Raw genomic sequence first — 19,595 nt, 5'->3', positions numbered from 1 at the left:
ACATATAAATCAAACTCTAATAGAACTAAACAAAGAAATAAGACTCACCTACAATAATAGATTTTAATATACCATCTTTGATAAATGACAGAACTATAAATTCAACAAAGACACAGAGGAACTAAACAACACAATCAACTTGACCTCATACACAGATACAGAGTACTCAACTCAACAACAGTACAACATACATTCTTTTCCACTGAACACGGAACTTCTTCAGAATAGACCATATGTTAGGTCACAAAGCAACCTCAACAAATTTAAAAGCATAGAAATACTATAAAGCATCTTTTCAGATCACAATGCTATATAAAATTAGAAATCAACAATAGAAAGATTAAGAAAAAAACCATGAAATACATGGAAACTGAACAACACAGTGTGGGAAACAGATTTAAAAAAAAAAAAAAAAAAAAAAAAAAAAAATATTTTCTTGAATCTATGTCTCTATTGAGGAGGGAACAGCCAATTTGAAAAGAAATATCCATGAACTTTTTGAAGCCTTTTCATAGACGTGTGTAAAATGAAAAGGTTGATTTAAAAAAAAAAAAAAAAAAAAAAAGAAACAAAAAACTTCCTGAGTCAAATGAGAATGAAAACATACTTACCAAAACCTTTGGGACTCAGTAAAAGCAATGCTTAAAGGGCAATTTACTGCAATAAATGCACACATCCAAAAAGAAGAATGAACCAAATCAACACCTTAACCACACATCTCCAACAATTAGAAAAAGAGCAGCAGATAAGCCTACTTCAGAAGAATAAAAGGTAGAGCAGATATAAATAAAAAAACGTAGCATCAACAAGAGGTTGGTGCTTTGAAAGAATTAATAAAAATCCATAAACCATTAGCAAACATACTAGAGAAGAAGATACAAATAACACAAATAAGAAATGATTGATGTGACATCACAACAGAACCGACAGAAATAACGAGGATAATAACTGAATATTATGAACAGTTGTACTCCAATAAATCTGAAAACCTAGAAAAAAAGGGACAAATTTCTTGAAACACACAACCTACCTAAACTAACACAGGCTGAAGTAGATAAGCCGATGAGGCCTAGAATAAGCAAAGAAATAGATCAAATCATTAAAAAACTTCCAACTAAAAAGAGTTCAGGCCAAGATGGCTTTACTGGTGAATCTACCAAATATTCAGAGAAAACCTAACACCAATTCTATTCAAACTACTCCATAATACAAAAAAGGATAAATAACTCCCAAATTCATTTTATGAAGCAAACATTAACTCTGATACTAAAACCAAGCAAATACATCACTAAGAAAGAAAATTATAGGGCAATATCCCTCATGAACACAGAATCCTAAGCGAATAGAATCCAACAATACATGTGAAAAAAGTGGAAATCCTAACAGGCATGCAGGGATGGTTCAATTAAAAACCAATCAAAGTAATCCACCTCATAAATAAAGCAAAGCATAAAAAAATAACATGATCCTATCAATTCAAGCAGAAAAAGACATTTGACAAAATCCAACACTCATTCCTGATAAAAATACTCAACAAAATAGGTATAAGGAGGAGAAATTCCTCAATTAACAGCATTTATACAAAACAAAAGGAGCTCTGGTAGCACAGTGGTTACGAATTGGGCTGGAAGCTGCACTGTCAGCAGTTCGAAACTACCAGCTGTTCCACAGGCGAAAGATGAGGTTTTCTGCTCCCATAAAGATTAACAGCCTCAGAAACCCTGTGACAGGGTCGCTATGAGTCGGAACTGACTCCATGGCACATAACAACAACAACAATACAAAACAAACAGCCAACATCACTCTCAACAGTGAGAAACTAAAGTCATTCCCCTCACAAACAGGAACTAGACAAAGATGCCCTTTATCATGACTCCTATTGAATACTGTACTGGGAGTCTCAGCCTAAGCTATAAGGCAAGAAAGGGAAATTAAAGACATTCAAATTGGCAAAGAAAAAAACAAAACTGCTTGCAGATGATAAGATCCTACACTTAGAAAATCCCAAAGACTCTGCAAGAAAATTACCTGAACTCATTGGCAGAGCCGGCAAAGTGGCAGGGCACAAGATTAACATACCAACATCAGTTGGATTCCTTTATACCAATAAAAAGTGCTCTGAAAAAGAAATCAGGAAAGCAACAGCATTTACAACAGCCGCCCCAAAGATGAATTATTTGGGCATAAATCTAATCAGAGAAATGAAAGACCTATACAAAGAAAATTATAAAACAAGAAATCAAGAATATTTGCAGAAATGAAATAATATACCCTGCTCATGGACAGACTTAATGCTGTGAAAATGTCAAAACTACCCAAAGCTATCTATAGTTATAATGCTATTCCAATCCAGATTCCAACATCATTCTTTAAAGAAATGGAAACCCTAATCACCAACATTAAAGAGACCCCAGATCAACAAAGAATTATTAAAAAAAGAACAAAGCAGGAGGTCTCTCAATTCCTAGTCTCAAAACTACAGCCACAGTTGTCTAAATGGCCCAGTACTGGTAAAATGAAAGGCACACAGATCAATTGAGAACTGTGAAGTAAATCATCCACCTATGGTAAGTTGATCTTTCACAATGGGCCAAAATGCATTATCTGGGGAAAAGAAAGTCTCTTCAACAAATGGTGCTGGCAAAATTGGAAATCCATTTGCAAAAAAAGGAAGTAAGGGCCGTATCTTACACCACATACAAAAATGAAGTAAACGTGAATTATAGACCTAAATGTAAAACCTAAGACTATACAGATCATCAAAAACTAGGGCAGACTCAGGAACTTTGATATATTGCATAAACACACTACCAAATATAACTGAAAACACAAACAGAAGACAAAATAGATGACTGTGTCCTCCTATAAATGAGACATTTATGTGCATCAAAGTGTTTCACCAAAAGAGTAAAAAAGAGAACCCATAGACTGGGAAAAAATGTTTGCCAATGACCTATCAGATATATGACTACTCTCCAAAATTTATAGAGCACTTTAACACCTCAACAAGAAGAAGACAAATAATCCAATTTTAAAAATGGGCAGAGGTCTCCCATGTAAACTATCACATAATTCACAACAAAACATTAAAACAAAAAAAAAATGGGCAGAGGTATGAATAGATACTTCACCAAGAAAGACATTCAGGTGACCAACAAACATATAAAGAAATGCTCATGATCATTAGGCATTTGAGAAATACAAAGCAAAACAATGAGCAAAACCTTACTCCACCATTAATACCAAAGTTTAAAAAAACCAAGAAATGCTGGTGAGGGTATGGAGACAGGGACCTTCCTACACTGCTAGTGGGAATGTAAATGGTTCAACCACTGTGGAAAAGGGTATAAGCGCTGTCTAAAAATGTTGGAAATTAAAATACCGTATGACTCAGCAATCCCTCTACTTGGTATATATGCCAAGAAAATACACTATGACTTGACTAGATATATGCACAGCCATGTTCACTGCAGCACTATTCACAAAAGCAAAAAGTTTTATTTTAAATAAGTTTTAAATGTTACTTATTTATAGATGTAAATGTTATTTCACTTTGAAAACACTGAGAAACATTTACTTTAAAATGGAAGATCACAGCAAAATGTTTTGTTTCAGGAAGAAGTCCTTTAATAAAATATACCAATGAATTTTAAGATTAAAACATTTAGAAGGGAAAAAATATTCCACGAAAAAGAACCAGAGTGGCTCAAACGCTTTATATGAATTTCACTAGAAACTAGGGAGAAGAAAGTAAATGATAAAAGAAAAGGTCAACTCAAGTGAAAAGACACTTCTGGAGACTATGATTTTTGTTTCAACCTAAATCTTTTGATCTCAGAAAAGCATTTTGTTGTTGTTGTTCTTTTTTTTTTTAAAAAAAAAGTGCCATGGAGTCGGTTATGACTCAGTGCAACCCTGTTTAGAGTTTCTGAATAGTGTCTGGTGGGTTTGAATCTCTGGCCTTGTAGTCAGCAATTTAGTGCTTACCTTACAACACCCACCAGGATTCCTCAGAAAAGCTAAAGGTTCTCAAATGATGTAGCAACATGGGCATTCCACAGTGATTTCTTGGTATAGGAATAATAACTTAATATTCGTAACTATATCAAGGATGCTGAAGAATACGAAACCTGTTCTTCAAATCAGAATTATGAGAGTTGATCTTTTCAATGGAATTTAAGAAGTACATACTGTGTGACTATTAGTTTCAGGTAAGGACTGGCACTGCTATTCCTTCTGTCAAGAACAGTTCTCAGGCCTGTGCTTTTTATATGCTGTTTGACACTAATGATCAATCCTATATTAATGAATGACAATAAAATTCTACTCATCAATTACTGACAGTTTCTATTTTGCACACATATTACCTGTTCCAGCTGTTTCTGAACCATGCTTTGCTGCTCAGTAACATGCTTCAGTTGTTCTGCATCTTCTTCTGGAAACTCACGCCCAGCTTTCTTCGCAGTACGTTGCTTGGCTGAAAGGGCCTTCTTAGATTTTCTGTGTGCACCAATTTGTTCTTCAAGATACTTTTGCTGCATCTGAAGAAGCTGTTGGGTTTCCTGAAGCCATTCTTCATATTGTTTACGCTGTGAGTCATCTGAAGAAAAACATTTTAAGTTCATTTGTGTTAGTTTCCTAAAGATTCCATAATTATAAAAGTCAAATAAATCCATTTTTAAAGAAAATGCAATTGCGCCATAGTCTCAGAAATAAATTACTTTAAAACACTGCATTAAATGTCAGACTAATATGCTACTATAAAGTAGATTTTAGGTTAAGTAATTTTGAAAGCCAAAGAATGCATATTTTTAGGACAATAAATATTTCCAAATACTTTAAATCTAACCTTAGAGGAGAATATTTTTATCTACTGAAATGTTTTATCTAATGAACTATCAAAGTCTCTAACCCAAACTATTAAGTTATATCATAATTTTATCAGTTCAATTTAAGAGATTATGAAGAGACAGTTGTTTCAACAAAACTACGACACAGTCTTTTAACAGCTAGAGCATAGATTAAATCATCATTTCCCATGCTAATTTTCTTTAGATTATAAGATTTCCTAATATCTTTACAGTGAATAAAGATCCTAAACAGAAAGGAGAACACCCAACTATTTTAGAAAGGACTATGTTTTATTTAGAAGAAATTCACATGTTGAAAACATTGGTAATTTTTACCAATTTTATGATTTATAGTTCTATAAATAAGCAAAGGGAGGTCATAATTTATCAAGTAAAATATTTCCCAGTTTTATAACTGCCGTTAATATCATCATAGATAGCTATCTTTCTTTATCTTGTATCATATTCTTTATTTTATAAGGGCACTTTATTACACAGATACTAATTTTTAAAAAAGTCATTTTATGGTAGTGAAATTCTAAATACACCTTTTGATTCACTACAAGACAAATCAATGAATTAATACAATTCTAGAAAGGACATTTGTTGAAAAATAACACCAATGATAACAGAATATTGTCATACATTAAGAATCCAACCAAAGCCAATGGGCACAATAAAGCCAGAAAAAGCCAGTTGGTTATAGTAGTTTCCTTGTTTTAATGCAAATATGTATTCAAATTAAAATCATAATTAATGCAGGGGGTATTACAAAAGGTCACACTTTGGGTTTGTTCCTAAACCCAGAAGTTGCAGTTATGTATGAACTTGAAAACTATTCTGCTAAATTTGAAGGGCATTTTTTAAGAACAGGCTTTTTCACAAGATTTCAGAAGTTCTGCTTCTGGTAGAATGAGACCTACCGCAAGGAAAGCCTTTCTGGTTTCTGGAACCAGGAGAGCAGAGGTGAGCAAAATGAAAAATAATGGTGAAAAAAAAGTTAGCTAAACAGTCTGAAGATTTCAGAAAGGTTTAGTTTGGGGAGAACTTTAACTATTATCCTGAACCACATTGGGACCCCTGAAGATAACTAGATTCAATGGTGTAACGCATACTTGACCTTCACACCATGCTGCTAACCCAACTTATTTCTAAGCATATTCCCTTTGCTTTTCCCATTTTGTGTCCTTGTCATTCTAGGAAGGTAGCCTTTAGAGCAAGAAGTGGTGCAATTCTACAGTCTGTAAAAGTACCCAATCATATTCAAAAGCAATAGCAATAATAATATTTAAGAGAATTGGGAAGATGATTTTTCTATATTAAAATACTGATTTCTAACTATAACTCTTCATGCACAGAGAAAAAAGCATTGAAAATACATGCCTTGAAGAAAAGATGACCTAACAGGGCAGTGATGTTTGATAAAGATGCGGGCACTTAGGCCTAAAATAAACTAACTACAAGTTTTTAAAAGAACACAAGAGTGCAAACAGGCAATCCCCAGAAAACGCATAACTTATTAGATTTATACTTACTGACAAAGCCTGGACCAAAATTTGGAGGATTAGGCCTAGAAATCTGATGTGTTATACTGCCATCCTAAAATAAGTAAAATTTATAAATAGTTTTATTCCACATTTCAGTTAAAGACGAAAATAACTTTAATTTTAAAAATTATGAAACAAAATGAAATGGAAGGGAAAAATGAAACACTTCAATTTTATAAAGCTTGAATTTTCATTAAAAAGTAGATTGAATTTAGTGAAAACAACATAATTTCTGAAAACGATGCCTGAACTATTTACTAGGTTTCAGTTAAGTAACATTTATGCTTAAATCATTATATTCTTCAGAAATTGAATTCCAGGGCAAGTTTATAACTGCTAATATTCTAGAGTTCATGTCTCTATCTGTTTTTTTGATGAAGTTTATCTGATTTCTTCTGTACTCTACAACATCAAGTTATGTATAACAAGAATCAAATGCACAACTAAAAGTACATGAATTATAAATATTAGTATTATTTCCTACTTGTATTATTTATTACATGGGAATATATGACACTATAGGATAAACAAAGGACTGCTAACCACAGGATTGGTGGTTCAAACCCACCAGCTGCTCCTTGGAAACACTATACAAGGTTATTATGAGTTGGAATTGACTTGACAGAACTTAATTGAATTTTTATTAATCTCATAATTCCCTGGTGAAAGTCTAGTATGTTTACACAATTATTGTAAGTTCTGTTAGACATCAGCTATATGCAGTGGTTATACATGATAATAGGAAATAGAATGTACTACATAATACTGCAAAGTAGGTGGTATGTTATTTAACAGAGCCAAAATCAGAGGCTGAAGAACTTGACTAATGTTACACAGTAAATTCACGGTTCAACTTTTTTCTTCAATTCAACTACAAAGCCTATGCTTTCCTTCTCATGTCAGATGGTATCTCTTTCTTCTTTTAATAATGAAAGGAATGTGGTTATCAGGATAGTAAATCTGAAGTATAACTAACTGGGCAGAAAAGGAAATCCTACATTTCTTTGAGAGAGATGCTAAAACAAGAATGAATTACTGGAGAAATTATATGAAATGAGCAATTCTACTTTCCTGGGCATTATCTGACACGAAGAACACCGTTCCATTTATATATTTTCAATTAAATATGACTACTAGCTAAACTATTCCAAGGAGTAAGTAGAACAGGACTACCTATATCTAAAGAAAATTATTATAATCATAACTTTCCATTTAGGTTTTTATTGTGAATTATGTGTTAGTTTTACATGGGTGAACATTATCTTTACATTCACCCTATCGTATTTTATTCATTGCAATGATCACAATTCGCTGCATGCATCATCAAACAGCCAAAGGGTACACCCCACGCGCCTGCCACCTGGCCGCCAGCACATAGCGCTTCTCCCTCCGAGTCAAGTCCCCAGCCGCTCCTTCTGTCCACGTCATTGTCTCTGCCTCCATCCCTAGTGTCACTGTCTCCCCGGACAGGGTCTCACACTTCTATAGCCAGTTACATTTTAAACTTAACAAATCAATTCCAAATTTCAGGATATATAAATGTCTAAGAAAGTTTAAAAAAAAAAAAAAGGAACCCAAGCACAAATCTAAACACCAAAAAACAGTTAGTTTCTAGTTAGGTTATTTTCTGTCATTAAGTATATCCAGAAATTGTAACCAAGTTTTCACAACATTTAATTAGTCTTCCTAAACAAACCAAAACCGCCTATTTCTGCTGATTTAGTAATATACTTGCCAGCGCTCTAAGTCTACCACCACTTTTTAGAAGTGGTCTCGCTATACAGTCAAATACGTTGAGAATCACACAGCGTTCTAAAGTGACCATTACAAGCAGAATTACCTGAGTCATTGCCTGAGGTATGAGACTCTGGCCTTCACTGTTCTGTGTTCCAGTCACTGACTGACCCATAAAGGGGAACCTGTGAAAAGGAAGCACTAAGTATCAAATAAGGAACATTTGGAAGATATTTTCAGTACTTAAAAGTTTTCTGCTCCAGGGAAGATGAGAACAGTAACATATTCCTCATCAAATACTGACTAAATCTCCATTTATTTTTGTGTCTAGCAAGCACATTTAACCCTCACTGTACCTCTATAAAGTGTGTACTCTCAGTATCCTCATTTTACTTACAACTACAGAGACTCCTGGTGTGGCGCTGGAGGATCAGGACTGGACTGCAAACCACAAGGTTGGCAGTTCAAACTTGCCAGCTGGTATACAGGGTCACTATGAGTCAGAACTGTATCGACAGCACTTCAAAACAACAAAGACTATAAGAGTACTGGCATGGAGCTGTAGATAAGCAGTAGACCACAAAGTTGGTTTGAACCACAAGGTTGGTGGATCAAATTCAAATTTACCAGTCACTCCTTGGAAACCCTATACAGGGTTGCTATGAGTTGGAACCAACTTGGTGATGGCATGTAACAACAACAAATGAAGATTTAGACAGATTAACTTTTTCCACATGAAATAGTGAGGTTGAGATAAGAAGGCAACTAATCTGATTCTAAGGAGCCCTGGTTGCAGTGGGTTATGCATTGTGCTGTTAACCACAAGGTCAGCAGTATGAATCCACCAGCCACTCTGTGGGAGAAAAATGAGTCCTTCTGGTTCTGAGATTGATAGTTTCGGAAGCCCTAGACAGGGTTGTTAAGTGTCAGAACCAACACAAAGGCATAGCCCCACCACCACAAGTCTGATTCTAAAGATTTATTCTGCTCTATGTCTTAATGTAGTTTAAAATAAAGTTACAGTAACTCAAATCTTAAGGATAAGGTAATAAAGACTTAAGGTTTACTGAATAAATTCATAAACTTTTTTTCTTTTTTCCAGTATTTATTTAAAAAATAATTGGTAATTTAGAATTTTGTATTTCAAAACAAACAACATATATATTTCAATTAAGCAGCATCATTAATTTATAATTATAAATATACATCCCTTATTATAAGTCCTAGTATGACGCTATGGGCTAGACGCTGGACTACTAAATGCAAGGTTGGGGGTTCAAATCCACCAGCCACTTCTCTAATACCCTAAAAAGGATCACAATGTGTCAGAAATGACTCAATGACACTTAACAACAATAGCTAATGCGCATGTAAATGGAACAACATCTGAAAGAAGAAAAATCTTTATGATTAAAGTATTTGGAAAAATGTTTTCTGTATTCTAATTAAAATTACAATTTGTTTTTTGTGAACTATATGCTATGTCAATTGACCTAGATGTTCCTATGGCCTTAAGTACCCAAGTCCTGTGACTCATTTCCTCAAGATGTTTGGTTATGGGTAAGAAGTTTTCAAAACTTTGCCCCATGTACACTGTACTCTATCTTTGGATATATTTGCAGCAATACAAGTACATATAGAGAAATCTACATCACTGCTTATATGATAACATTTTTTCTTGAATTACCAGATGCTTTAAACATATCAAGATACATGCAACACAATTTCCAAAATATAGTCCAAGTATTGTACATTAGTATTCGTTGTTAAGTGCTGTCAAGTTGGACTCTCTCTAAGATTTCCAAAAAGCAGCTGGTGAGTTTGAACCACTCACCTTGCAGTTCAAACTGACCTTGTGGCCCAGTACTTTATCCCACAGTGCCACACCAGGACTCCACATTAGTATATAAATAGTACTAAAGTTCAAAATTTATACTTTTATCCCCTACCCTGCTACAGTTCTCACCTGAAGTATCTCTTAATCCAAATATCCTTCACTACTTATTGCCCTCATTAAACGTTGTTGCTGTTGTTGTTATGTGCTGTGGAGTCGGTTCTGACCCATAGCGACCCTGTACAGGGTTTCCGAGGCTGTAAATCTTTACAGGAGCAGAAAGCCTCATTTTTCTCCCACGGAACAGCTGGTAGTTTTGAACCGCTGACCCTAAGGTTTGCAGCCCGATTCGTAACCACTACGCTATAGCACATATTTTTTAAGCATTCATAAACCTATCATATATCCTTGAAACATTCAACAAAGAGCAAACAGTATGCCTTGTTGTTGTGTTGTTTCCAACTCACAGAGACCCTATATAGGGGTTCCAAGGAGCAGCTGGTGGGTTTGAACTGTCGACCTTATGGTTAGCAGTCCAGTGCTGATCTTACAGTGACACACCAAGATTCCAGCATGCCTTAGGCATGACTCATTTATCAGTGTATGTCTAATTGGTATAGACATGATGCTAAAAAAGGTTCTAATTCCAAGGTCCATATTAAAAGTTTTAAATAAACATTGCTCATAATGAAAGTCATCAGAAATCATGTGAATGTCAACAATGTTTCAAAACTGTTTACCTAGTATCTCAGCAATAGGAAAAAAAAACAAAACACACACACACACACACACACACACACACTGTACCCCTTATGGGTTTTAAGTTCCTTTGATGTACCAAGTTTATTTTAAATTGAAGGGGACTTTGTATTTAATTCTATACTATCTAGATTCCTTTTTTTCTTTCAGTTTTCCACCAAGTTACTGCATTTATGTTCAAAGTGACTCCACTGATAGAAGTTCTTGAACAGCAATACACATGAGAATGATGCATGTTGCTTAGCAAAAATACAAGTACATATGCATATACACCATTTCCAATCTGCCGTCTTTCCGGTCTCTACCTGGCTTAGAAGTTTTATCTTTGACCCAAGTGCTGTCCTTTTAGTCTCTGTATTTTAGAGTACATATGGTTGACTGTACTGAAGAGTACATTCCTCCCTGGTATCCTTATTTTAAAGCCCTGTCTATTGCTCGGCAGCAAGTTTATCCTCAGGGTTCAGTTCAGTTCCAGACTTGAGAAGAGTGTGTCACAGACTTCGGGGTTCCAACACTCTCTTATCAGACCATTAATGCTGATCTTTTTTATGATTCTGAATGTTGCTCTACATTTTTTCTCCTCCCTCTCTGTTCAGGACCTCATATTGTAATTCCGATCAGACTGGTCAGTGTTGGTAGCCAAGTACCACCTAGTTCTTAGGCTCTCATGGTAGTGGAGACTGAGGTTTGCATTGTCCATTAGTTCTTTGGGCTAATTGTTTCCCTCAATCTTTGATTTTCTTCATTCTGCTTTGCTCTGGAATAGGAGAGATCAATAGCTGCATCTTAGATGGCAGCTAACAAGCTTTTAAGGCCTCAGTTGCTTCTCACCTTAGTAGGTTGTATAACATTGTTTTTGTACATTACATATGGTAACTGAGCTAGATGTTTCCCCAAGACTATGGCCACATAAGTACCCAGCCTGATTACTCATTCCCTCAAGATGTGTGGTTACGGATAAAAAATTTTCAGAACTTTGCCTACTACTATAATCTTTGTATGTATTTGCAACACATGTAAGTACATATGTAAGAAATGTTCTTTGCCAAATGCATACATACTTAAGGATGGACTCCCATCCATCTTCTCCCGTCTGTTTAGCTTGCATGCGTATCTATAAATATCCTTGCAGATACTGTTTATTACTATTCCAGCATTGTATATGCTACAGTATTTACCTCTGTTGTTTTCTATGCTTACATATTTACTAGTATCTTCCTTTGCCTTGGTCATCTTGGGCCACCCTCCTCCTTTACTATATAATGCTTTTCACTTCCCCAAGTTAACTGTGTCTAGTGCTCTAGTTAATGATTTACCCTTCCATACTTGCTAACCATCAAAGACTACTTCATTGTGTTTGTAAATTTTTGAAAAAAAATTTTAAGAGCTAAATCCACATTGACCTTAATCACTTAGTATCTTTACCACAAAATCCTATTTACCCACTCTGTGTTGTTCTTTTTAATGGAAGAAAAACAAAAAATCCCTTAAAATTGAGAGTCTCAAATAATCTTTTCTCAATACAAACAGTCCCATTTCTATTTTTCTGCTTATCTTTTCATCTTCATCTCTTCAGGATGAAAGAGCTCTGTCCAAAGGATCTCTTAGTTAACATTATCAATTAATTCTAAAGATATTTAAAAGTGCTCACACGTAAATACTTTGAATTTCCTGATTAATCCAGTCAATCTTTCAAGCCTATCAATTATGCTCTATTATATTTACTATGAAATTAATGACAATGAACTATTTATAATACCTATTGTTCATTTCTAGAATATAAGCATTGAGCTTCTGTGCATTAATTCTGAGAACTAGGTAAAATTTCAAGCACTTCTGAATGCAAAGTAAAAATAAGAAGCATTGTTATTACATACCTGTTCATAACCATTGATGGCATGCCCATATTGTTTTGTGCCATTACTTTATTTATGCCTTTGAGGGCCACCATCTTGGCTTTCATTATAGGATCTGTAATTGCATCAAAATCTAAAGAAAAAATAGTTTAAAGTTACTTTTTTTCCACAGTATTTGGCTTAAGGTATACTATGAGATAAAAGGTAACTATCACAAATATACTATTCTTTATAAACTCTTATTCCTTATTATATAATAATCACTACAGTTTTCTATGGAAGCGTGGTGGCTCTGTAGGATAAACACTAGACTGAAAACCACAAGGTCAGTGGTTTGAGCCCATCAAATGCTCTGTGAGAGAAAGATGAGGCTTTATGCTCCTGCAAAAATTTCATGCATTAGAAATCCTACACAGGGCCATTATGAGTCAGAACAGACTCCATGGGACTTTGATGACAACAATGCCACAGGTTTCTGTATTAGGTAAGGGATTGAGATATAAGAAATGTATCCTGAATTTAAACCCTTATCAGTAAATCATTAATGAAGATTTTAATACTTTACTCTCCGATAATTAAAACAAGAATTCTGTCAAATTTAAGGAAGATTATGGCAGTAATCTAACATAACACAATCCCCTTTCATCCAAATTTTTATAATGTTAATCAGCAATACTTTTTCAGTAATATAGCATCATGACTGAGAATTTGTATTTATTTACAATACAAGGGAAATTCATTATAGTAATTATCACTCTTAAAAAGAAAGATGTATCAATTTCTTGAGGCTATATCCTCACAATATGGAGAGGCTATTGATAAAAAACCTTTTTGTGCGTACATAAAACAGTAATGAGCCAATTTGATAAAATCAGGAATGCATCTAAAATAGAATGTCAGTGTTGCATACTGAAGGCCAGTCTAATGACCATATACATTACTATTAAGACTCAAGTAAAGTCCTACCAATATTAGGGAAGAATGGTTCAGAACGCTGACGTATCATGGCTTGCATCTTTCTTTGCTGCTGCTGCTCTTGTCTCTCTTGATCCAAAAGATCCTGTAGAAGTAGAGGCTGTTCCTCTAGAAGGAGGGGCCTCTCTCTATTCTGCTGGGCTAATGTTTGAGGAATCATCAGCTGTTGTGATCCAGACATGCCACTGGTACCAGATTGACTCGTGAGAGGCACAGTTTGATTTGTAGATTTTCCTGTCACAAAATTATGACTGCTTGACTGACCCTGAACAAACCCTGGGTTTACCTGTATACTCTGAGAAAAAGTATGGTTTACCCTAGAGACTACTGCCACATTAGCATTCATGTTATTATCCAAAACATGACCAGCTGGCGTCATTAAAGTAGGAGGCAAACTTGACATATGATTAGATGGTGAGGCTGGCAAAGTTGATGGTGGAGAAGACCCCAATGGCCTAACGTCTGAATTATCTGACTTTTCGTTAGCAAGTAAACTTGAGAGAACAGGAGTCGATCCAGTTATGCCACAAGAGTTTATTACATCTTCAGCAGGTAGTTGAGCAGATCCTTGAACACTTGTGCTGGAGTCATCAGTTTCCTGATTAGTTTTTTCCTCAGGTAGATCTGGATTACAAGGTTGCAAAGCAGCCTTTTCTCCATCATTAAGGTCTGCATTAGTAGAAGCCTTTGAGCAGGGAATATCAACAGAATCTTTATCCTCATTTTTCTCAATTTCATATTTAGTTTCCTCTTTAGAAGTTGGAGATAATGCTTCAGTTTTTATCTCACTGGCAACAGTGGATTTTTTCTGTGGTGAATGTTTATCAGAAAGAATCAAAGTTTTGTCTTCTTGTTCCTTTTTTTTTGGTTCAATAGACATGCACTGATTATCATCAATTGGAACATTTAGATCAAGTTCTTCATTAAACATGCTTTTCTTATCCCCCAAGTCAAGTTCTGGATCTGTATATGCAATTATATCAAACTCTCCTGATCTCAAGAGGTCATCCAAGTTGGGATCATTTGTTTCCAAATTACCTAAAGTATCCAATTCATCTCCCTTGCCATCCTCTGTATCTAGATTTAAATTTTCAAGATCCTCATCATCTAAGTCTTTGACTTCAACCCCCTCAAGGTCTTTGACATCTAGTTCTTTTACAGATGGATCAATAGAATCAAGTTTCTCTTCAAGACCATCAGAAGACTGGTTGGTTACCTGTAAATTATCAGATGTAGTTTCAGCTGGAGTAGATGTTGACAAAGATGCTTCTGAAAAGTCACCACTTAAGGGATGACTCAGAGACCTCATGATCACAGATGATGAAGGGGTAGAATGACTTTGCTCTTGCTGTGATGGTGCCACTTGTTCCACATTTGGATGCACAGGTAATTGACTGGGTAGGCATTGGGGAGGCCGTCTCATGGGGTCTGTGTGTCTAGGGCCTGGAAAGTCTGTCCGGGGAATGAAGTTTCCATGTCTTGGATGAGAAGACGCTTCTATAACACTGCCAGCAGGAGCACTAAAGGGCAGCTGTGGCCTTCCATCAGGGGTTCTATGCCTTAATTCAATAAATGCTTGGCCCAGTATGTTATGCTGCTGAACTGGTAGACTCTGTGGTGGAAAATGCTGAGCAAGTCCAACTGGGTTATTCATTTGTGGGTTATTTAAAGGCCTAGGCATATCTACAGACATTGGTCTTCTGAGTTGAGGAGGAACTCCAGATCCTTGTATTTGTTGAGGAGGTACAAGGAAGTGCTCCTGACTTGATATGGTACCATGACTACCTCCTGAAAATCCAAATCTAAAAAAAAATTCAAACAGCTTGTTTTAATATAAGTATTAAGCAAAATTTAGACTTAGGTTGTACAAAGGAAAAGATTAGACTAAAGTATAGGTATAAAATTTTGCTGTCAAATATAATAACTAGGCAAAAATTAAACACCATCAATAAAAAGTAACCATATGCAAATAAATTTTTATAGTACTGTATTAATGTACACCTTGCCAGAGAGCTCTAAAAGCTGATACTGGTAATAGATAACATAAACAAAGATAAATCACTCAAGCAGACAGAACAAACTGCCCCAAAATAAGCCAATGCTATTGGAATTTGTGCTTAGGGAGGCTCCTAGGCTGAGGGAGGCTCCACCAAGGAAACTGATTTAGGGAATGACTGCATGCAGTACGGCAATCTACCAAATTTGTTGTTGGTGTTAGAAAATTAAATAACTCAATACATTAAAAGTCAAAACCACACATGTAATGACTAAACAAACTAACTAAGCCTACTGACTTGAAAGGAATAAGGAGGTAGTAAGAGATCAAGGATAAGTATCACATGCAAAGATTAAGTGAATAAATTATAGAATCTTTAATATTTATATTGCATCTCACTCAAGAAAGGATTAAAGGTAATTTACAAAAAGACAAAATAAAAGCAAAACACAGCAACAAAAGGATGATAAAGGCGGAGTAAGAATAGAACATGGAAACAAATAGTAGCTATTAATTTATATATATACAACTAATGAACATCTGTTTTGAAGATGTACCTACTTACTAGAACTAGGGATAAAGTTTAACTTGTATCTTTCTACTAGCCACTACAAAAAATAAAGGAAATATGGTCATGATTCATAATCAATAATTTTATAACCTTATCTCCTCATGTAAAGGTCCTAAGATAAAACATACTTTAAATATGAAAGTCTCTGCTAATATTAACACTGTAAATCAAGAGTAGAAATTTATAACACTGATATTAGGTATGAGGATAATTAACACAATTGCCACCTGGCCCTAGGAGGCCTTAACTGTATATGGTACTTACATTTTAGAAGATGTGATCTGACTGATATTATAAACTATATTATTATAGTTGTATTTAATGTTAGTATAGTTAACATTATATTTATATAGTTAATATATAATATTTTATATAGTTAATATAGCTAGTAATGAAGGAAATACTTTTAGAGTCTGTTTCTAGAGGGAAAAAACTATGTCCTCTAATTATTGGAAAACAAAGTTGATTTTATCTCAGAAGTTATAAAGAGACAGAAACAGTCTAATTTGTCACAATGTCAACTTCTTGATTAACAGTAATTTTATTCATGCATGTTTCTTCTTCCAAGAACTATATCTAGAAAGAAATTAAAACCATTACCTAAATCCATGAGGTCGCATCCCCATACCAGCAACATCTGGAGGATAGGGCCCACGCTGATCTTTTGGGAAAACAGTGTATCTAGGCCCTAGAGAAGGGACAATGGGAGATCTAATGTTCCCAGGATAGGGAGGTGGAGGTCTGGTAAAAGCCTGGTTGATATTCTCTGGTTGCCAATGCTGAAGGGGTCCTGGATGAGGCGTTCCTGGTGAATCCTGACACCCCTTCTCCTGACGACCAGCAATCTTTTTCTGCTGTTGCTGCTGGAGAATGATCTCGCGTAACTTTTGTCGCTGAACAGGAAAAAAAAAAAAAAAATTCAGATTTCTAATAATCATTTTTTAAATGATTAATCATTTTAAAATTTTAAATGATTAATCATTTTCTAAGTCTTTAAAAAGTCCCAATGCTTTTGCTAGCAGCCCTGGAGTGCAATAATTAAAGCACTTGGTTGCTAACCTAAAGGCTGGTAGTCTGAAGCTACCCTTTTGATCTGCTTCTGTAAGGATTACAGCTAAGATAATGCTATGAAGCAGCTCTACTCAGTAACATGGGATGAGTAGGAGTTGGAATCAATGTGCTTGCACTCAACAACACTTTTACTATGTGATGTTTTAAATATCTAAATGTTTCAAAGCTTGATAAAACACCAGTCAGTTCTTTAACTGTTAAATTATCTAAAATAAACTTATGATTTGGGTCTTTTTGCTAGTCAGGTAACAAAACTGAAAACTTTCAATTTAAGAATTTTCCTACAAAATTTATATTAAAATAAAATACATAATAAATCTAAGTCAGCTCGTGCTAATTTTGCCAAATTTAATTTTCTTCTGTGCAGCATGTGAATTCTATAGAAAATGATCAGAAACTTTAAAACCACTGTAGAAATTACTTAGTTTGATGAAATGAGTAGCTTTCTCTGGATAACACATTTAAAGCATTTGAAAACGTACAATGTGTTTACCTGTCTCATTTTCTCTGTATCTGCTTGAGTCATGTTGATGGTATTCTGCGTATCAGCTACTCCTGAAGTTGGTACAGGTCCAGGAATTTGAGGGACACTGGAAAATGGTTGACCTTGGGAATTCAGAGGAGAGTTTGAAGATGTACTAAAGTTCCCCTCTGATCCAGGCTTTGGATGGTCACTGACATCATGAATAACCTGACTTGCTCCAAAAGAGTCTGGTTGAGATCTTGGAGTCACTGGAGACTGATCATAGGGATCACGGGCCGCAGATGGGGAAACATGGGTAAATGTGTCTGAAAGACCAGGTCCAGGTGGTCTGGGTGTTTGGGAACATGTATCAGGTGGCCTTACCAAAGGGCCAGACAAAGCTGGTCCTCGATTTTGTGCTGCCTGCAGGAAAAGATCCTGATTAGGCATGAGGACTGGTCGTATCATTGAAGATCTAGTAAAACCTTCTGAAATCCTTGGCCTTGGTGGTGTTGGTGGTTTAGAGTAAGGAGCAGCAATTCTAGGTCTTGGTGTTCCAGAAGGATGAGCGTATGGATCAGAATGCCTCTGAGTAGTTGCAGATGCAACAAACAAGTCTGTTTGTGTAGATGGCCTTGGGGTTGGCGGCTGTTGACTATATGGATCAACAGTGGAAGGTCGGGGAGTTCCAGGAGGTTGAGAATAAGGATCTGGATTAGACCGAGTTGTTCCTGAGGGTTGTGAATAAGAATCTACAACAGGTCGTGGAGTTCCTGGGGGTTGGGAATATGGGTCCTGAGACATTGGCCTTGATATGGTTCCAGACTGGGAAAAAGTCCTTGAAGGATGGGCAAAAGATTCATTCATTCCTGGATGTGGAGTGAGGGGAGGCTGGCTATACGGATCACTGGATTGACTATGGGAAAAACTATCTATAGGTCTTGGTGTCAAAGCAGGCCGTTCATAAGGGTCAATAGACATTCGTCTTGGTGCCTGTGACACTGACCCATAAGGGTCCTGGGAGGATGGAGGAGGCTGCATTGGAGTCTTAAAGGGTCCAGGACCACTTTCAAGAGGTGCAGATGTCAACAAAGGTCGTGTATATGGGTCAGAGATCCGTTGTCTCTGAAATACATCTGTCCTAGGAGATGGTTTAGTAAAAGGATCACTGGTTCCAGATGTTAGAGGACCTTTTGCAGTTTGCTCCGAAACTACAGGAGATCTAGGTAGCCCCAAAGGCTTGGGAAACTGATCTGTTAACATAGGTCTAGGTGTGTCCGGAGGCTTTGCATAGGGGTCATTATTCGTAATGGTGGAAGAACATGAATCCCTCACTGGTGATGGCCTATTTGCTGCTGTTTCACTTATTTGAATGGCCCTAGATACTGAAGATAATGACGTACAGTTTTCTACTGGTGTAATAGAATTTCTTCTGGGAAAACTATGGCCCCCTGGAGGTGGTCTAGGGGTGCCAACCATTTTGGCGTAAGGATCCACTGGAGATGGTGGTCGGGAGTTAGAAGAGCCAGGTGAAAACATCTGTGGTGAATGTGACTGAGAAGTCTGAGTCTGAGAAAGATTTTCCTGAATGGGAATCCGGGATGAGGGTGGAGGAGGAGGTGGAGCTTGTGGTTTTACAAACACATCATCGGAAGATGAAGAAGTAGGAGTATTAGGCAGTTGCTTTGTAAACAGGTCTTTATGGAATGACTGTGCAGGAGACATATTCCCATTGCCAGGCTGAGGTGTCAAGGGACTCTGGATCCCACTGCTTGGTGTATCTGAACCAGACTGTGTCAGAAGATGTTGAGAACCAAATTGCTGCTGTTGCTGCTGCTGCTGCTGTTCATTCTTTACCTGCTCAAGTTTCTGTGTAGCTTCAATTTTAGCTTGCTGTTTACTTTTCTGACGCATTTGCTGTGAAAATAGTAAGGAAAAT

The 19,595-nt window shown here is 36.0% G+C and overlaps 1 protein-coding gene across 1 annotated transcript in view; it reads right to left on the bottom strand.

The window, feature by feature from the left end:
• Nucleotides 1–19,595, bottom strand: part of KMT2C (lysine (K)-specific methyltransferase 2C) — a 364,954-nt gene that overhangs the window by 57,201 nt on the left and 288,158 nt on the right. Inside the window, exons 35-41 of the mRNA XM_006873669.1 lie at nt 17,687–19,573; nt 16,723–17,015; nt 13,547–15,357; nt 12,602–12,713; nt 8,238–8,316; nt 6,386–6,449; nt 4,368–4,600 (exon numbers count right to left, since the gene is read on the bottom strand). Coding sequence (XP_006873731.1) covers nt 4,368–4,600; nt 6,386–6,449; nt 8,238–8,316; nt 12,602–12,713; nt 13,547–15,357; nt 16,723–17,015; nt 17,687–19,573 — 4,479 coding nt within the window. The remainder of the gene's footprint in view (nt 1–4,367; nt 4,601–6,385; nt 6,450–8,237; nt 8,317–12,601; nt 12,714–13,546; nt 15,358–16,722; nt 17,016–17,686; nt 19,574–19,595) is intronic.

This window comes from Chrysochloris asiatica, unplaced genomic scaffold (genome assembly GCF_000296735.1).
Source record: "Chrysochloris asiatica unplaced genomic scaffold, ChrAsi1.0 scaffold00249, whole genome shotgun sequence".
NCBI lineage: Eukaryota > Metazoa > Chordata > Mammalia > Afrosoricida > Chrysochloridae > Chrysochloris > Chrysochloris asiatica.
Note: the sequence above shows the minus strand (reverse complement) of the source record. Positions and strands in the feature narration are given on the sequence as shown.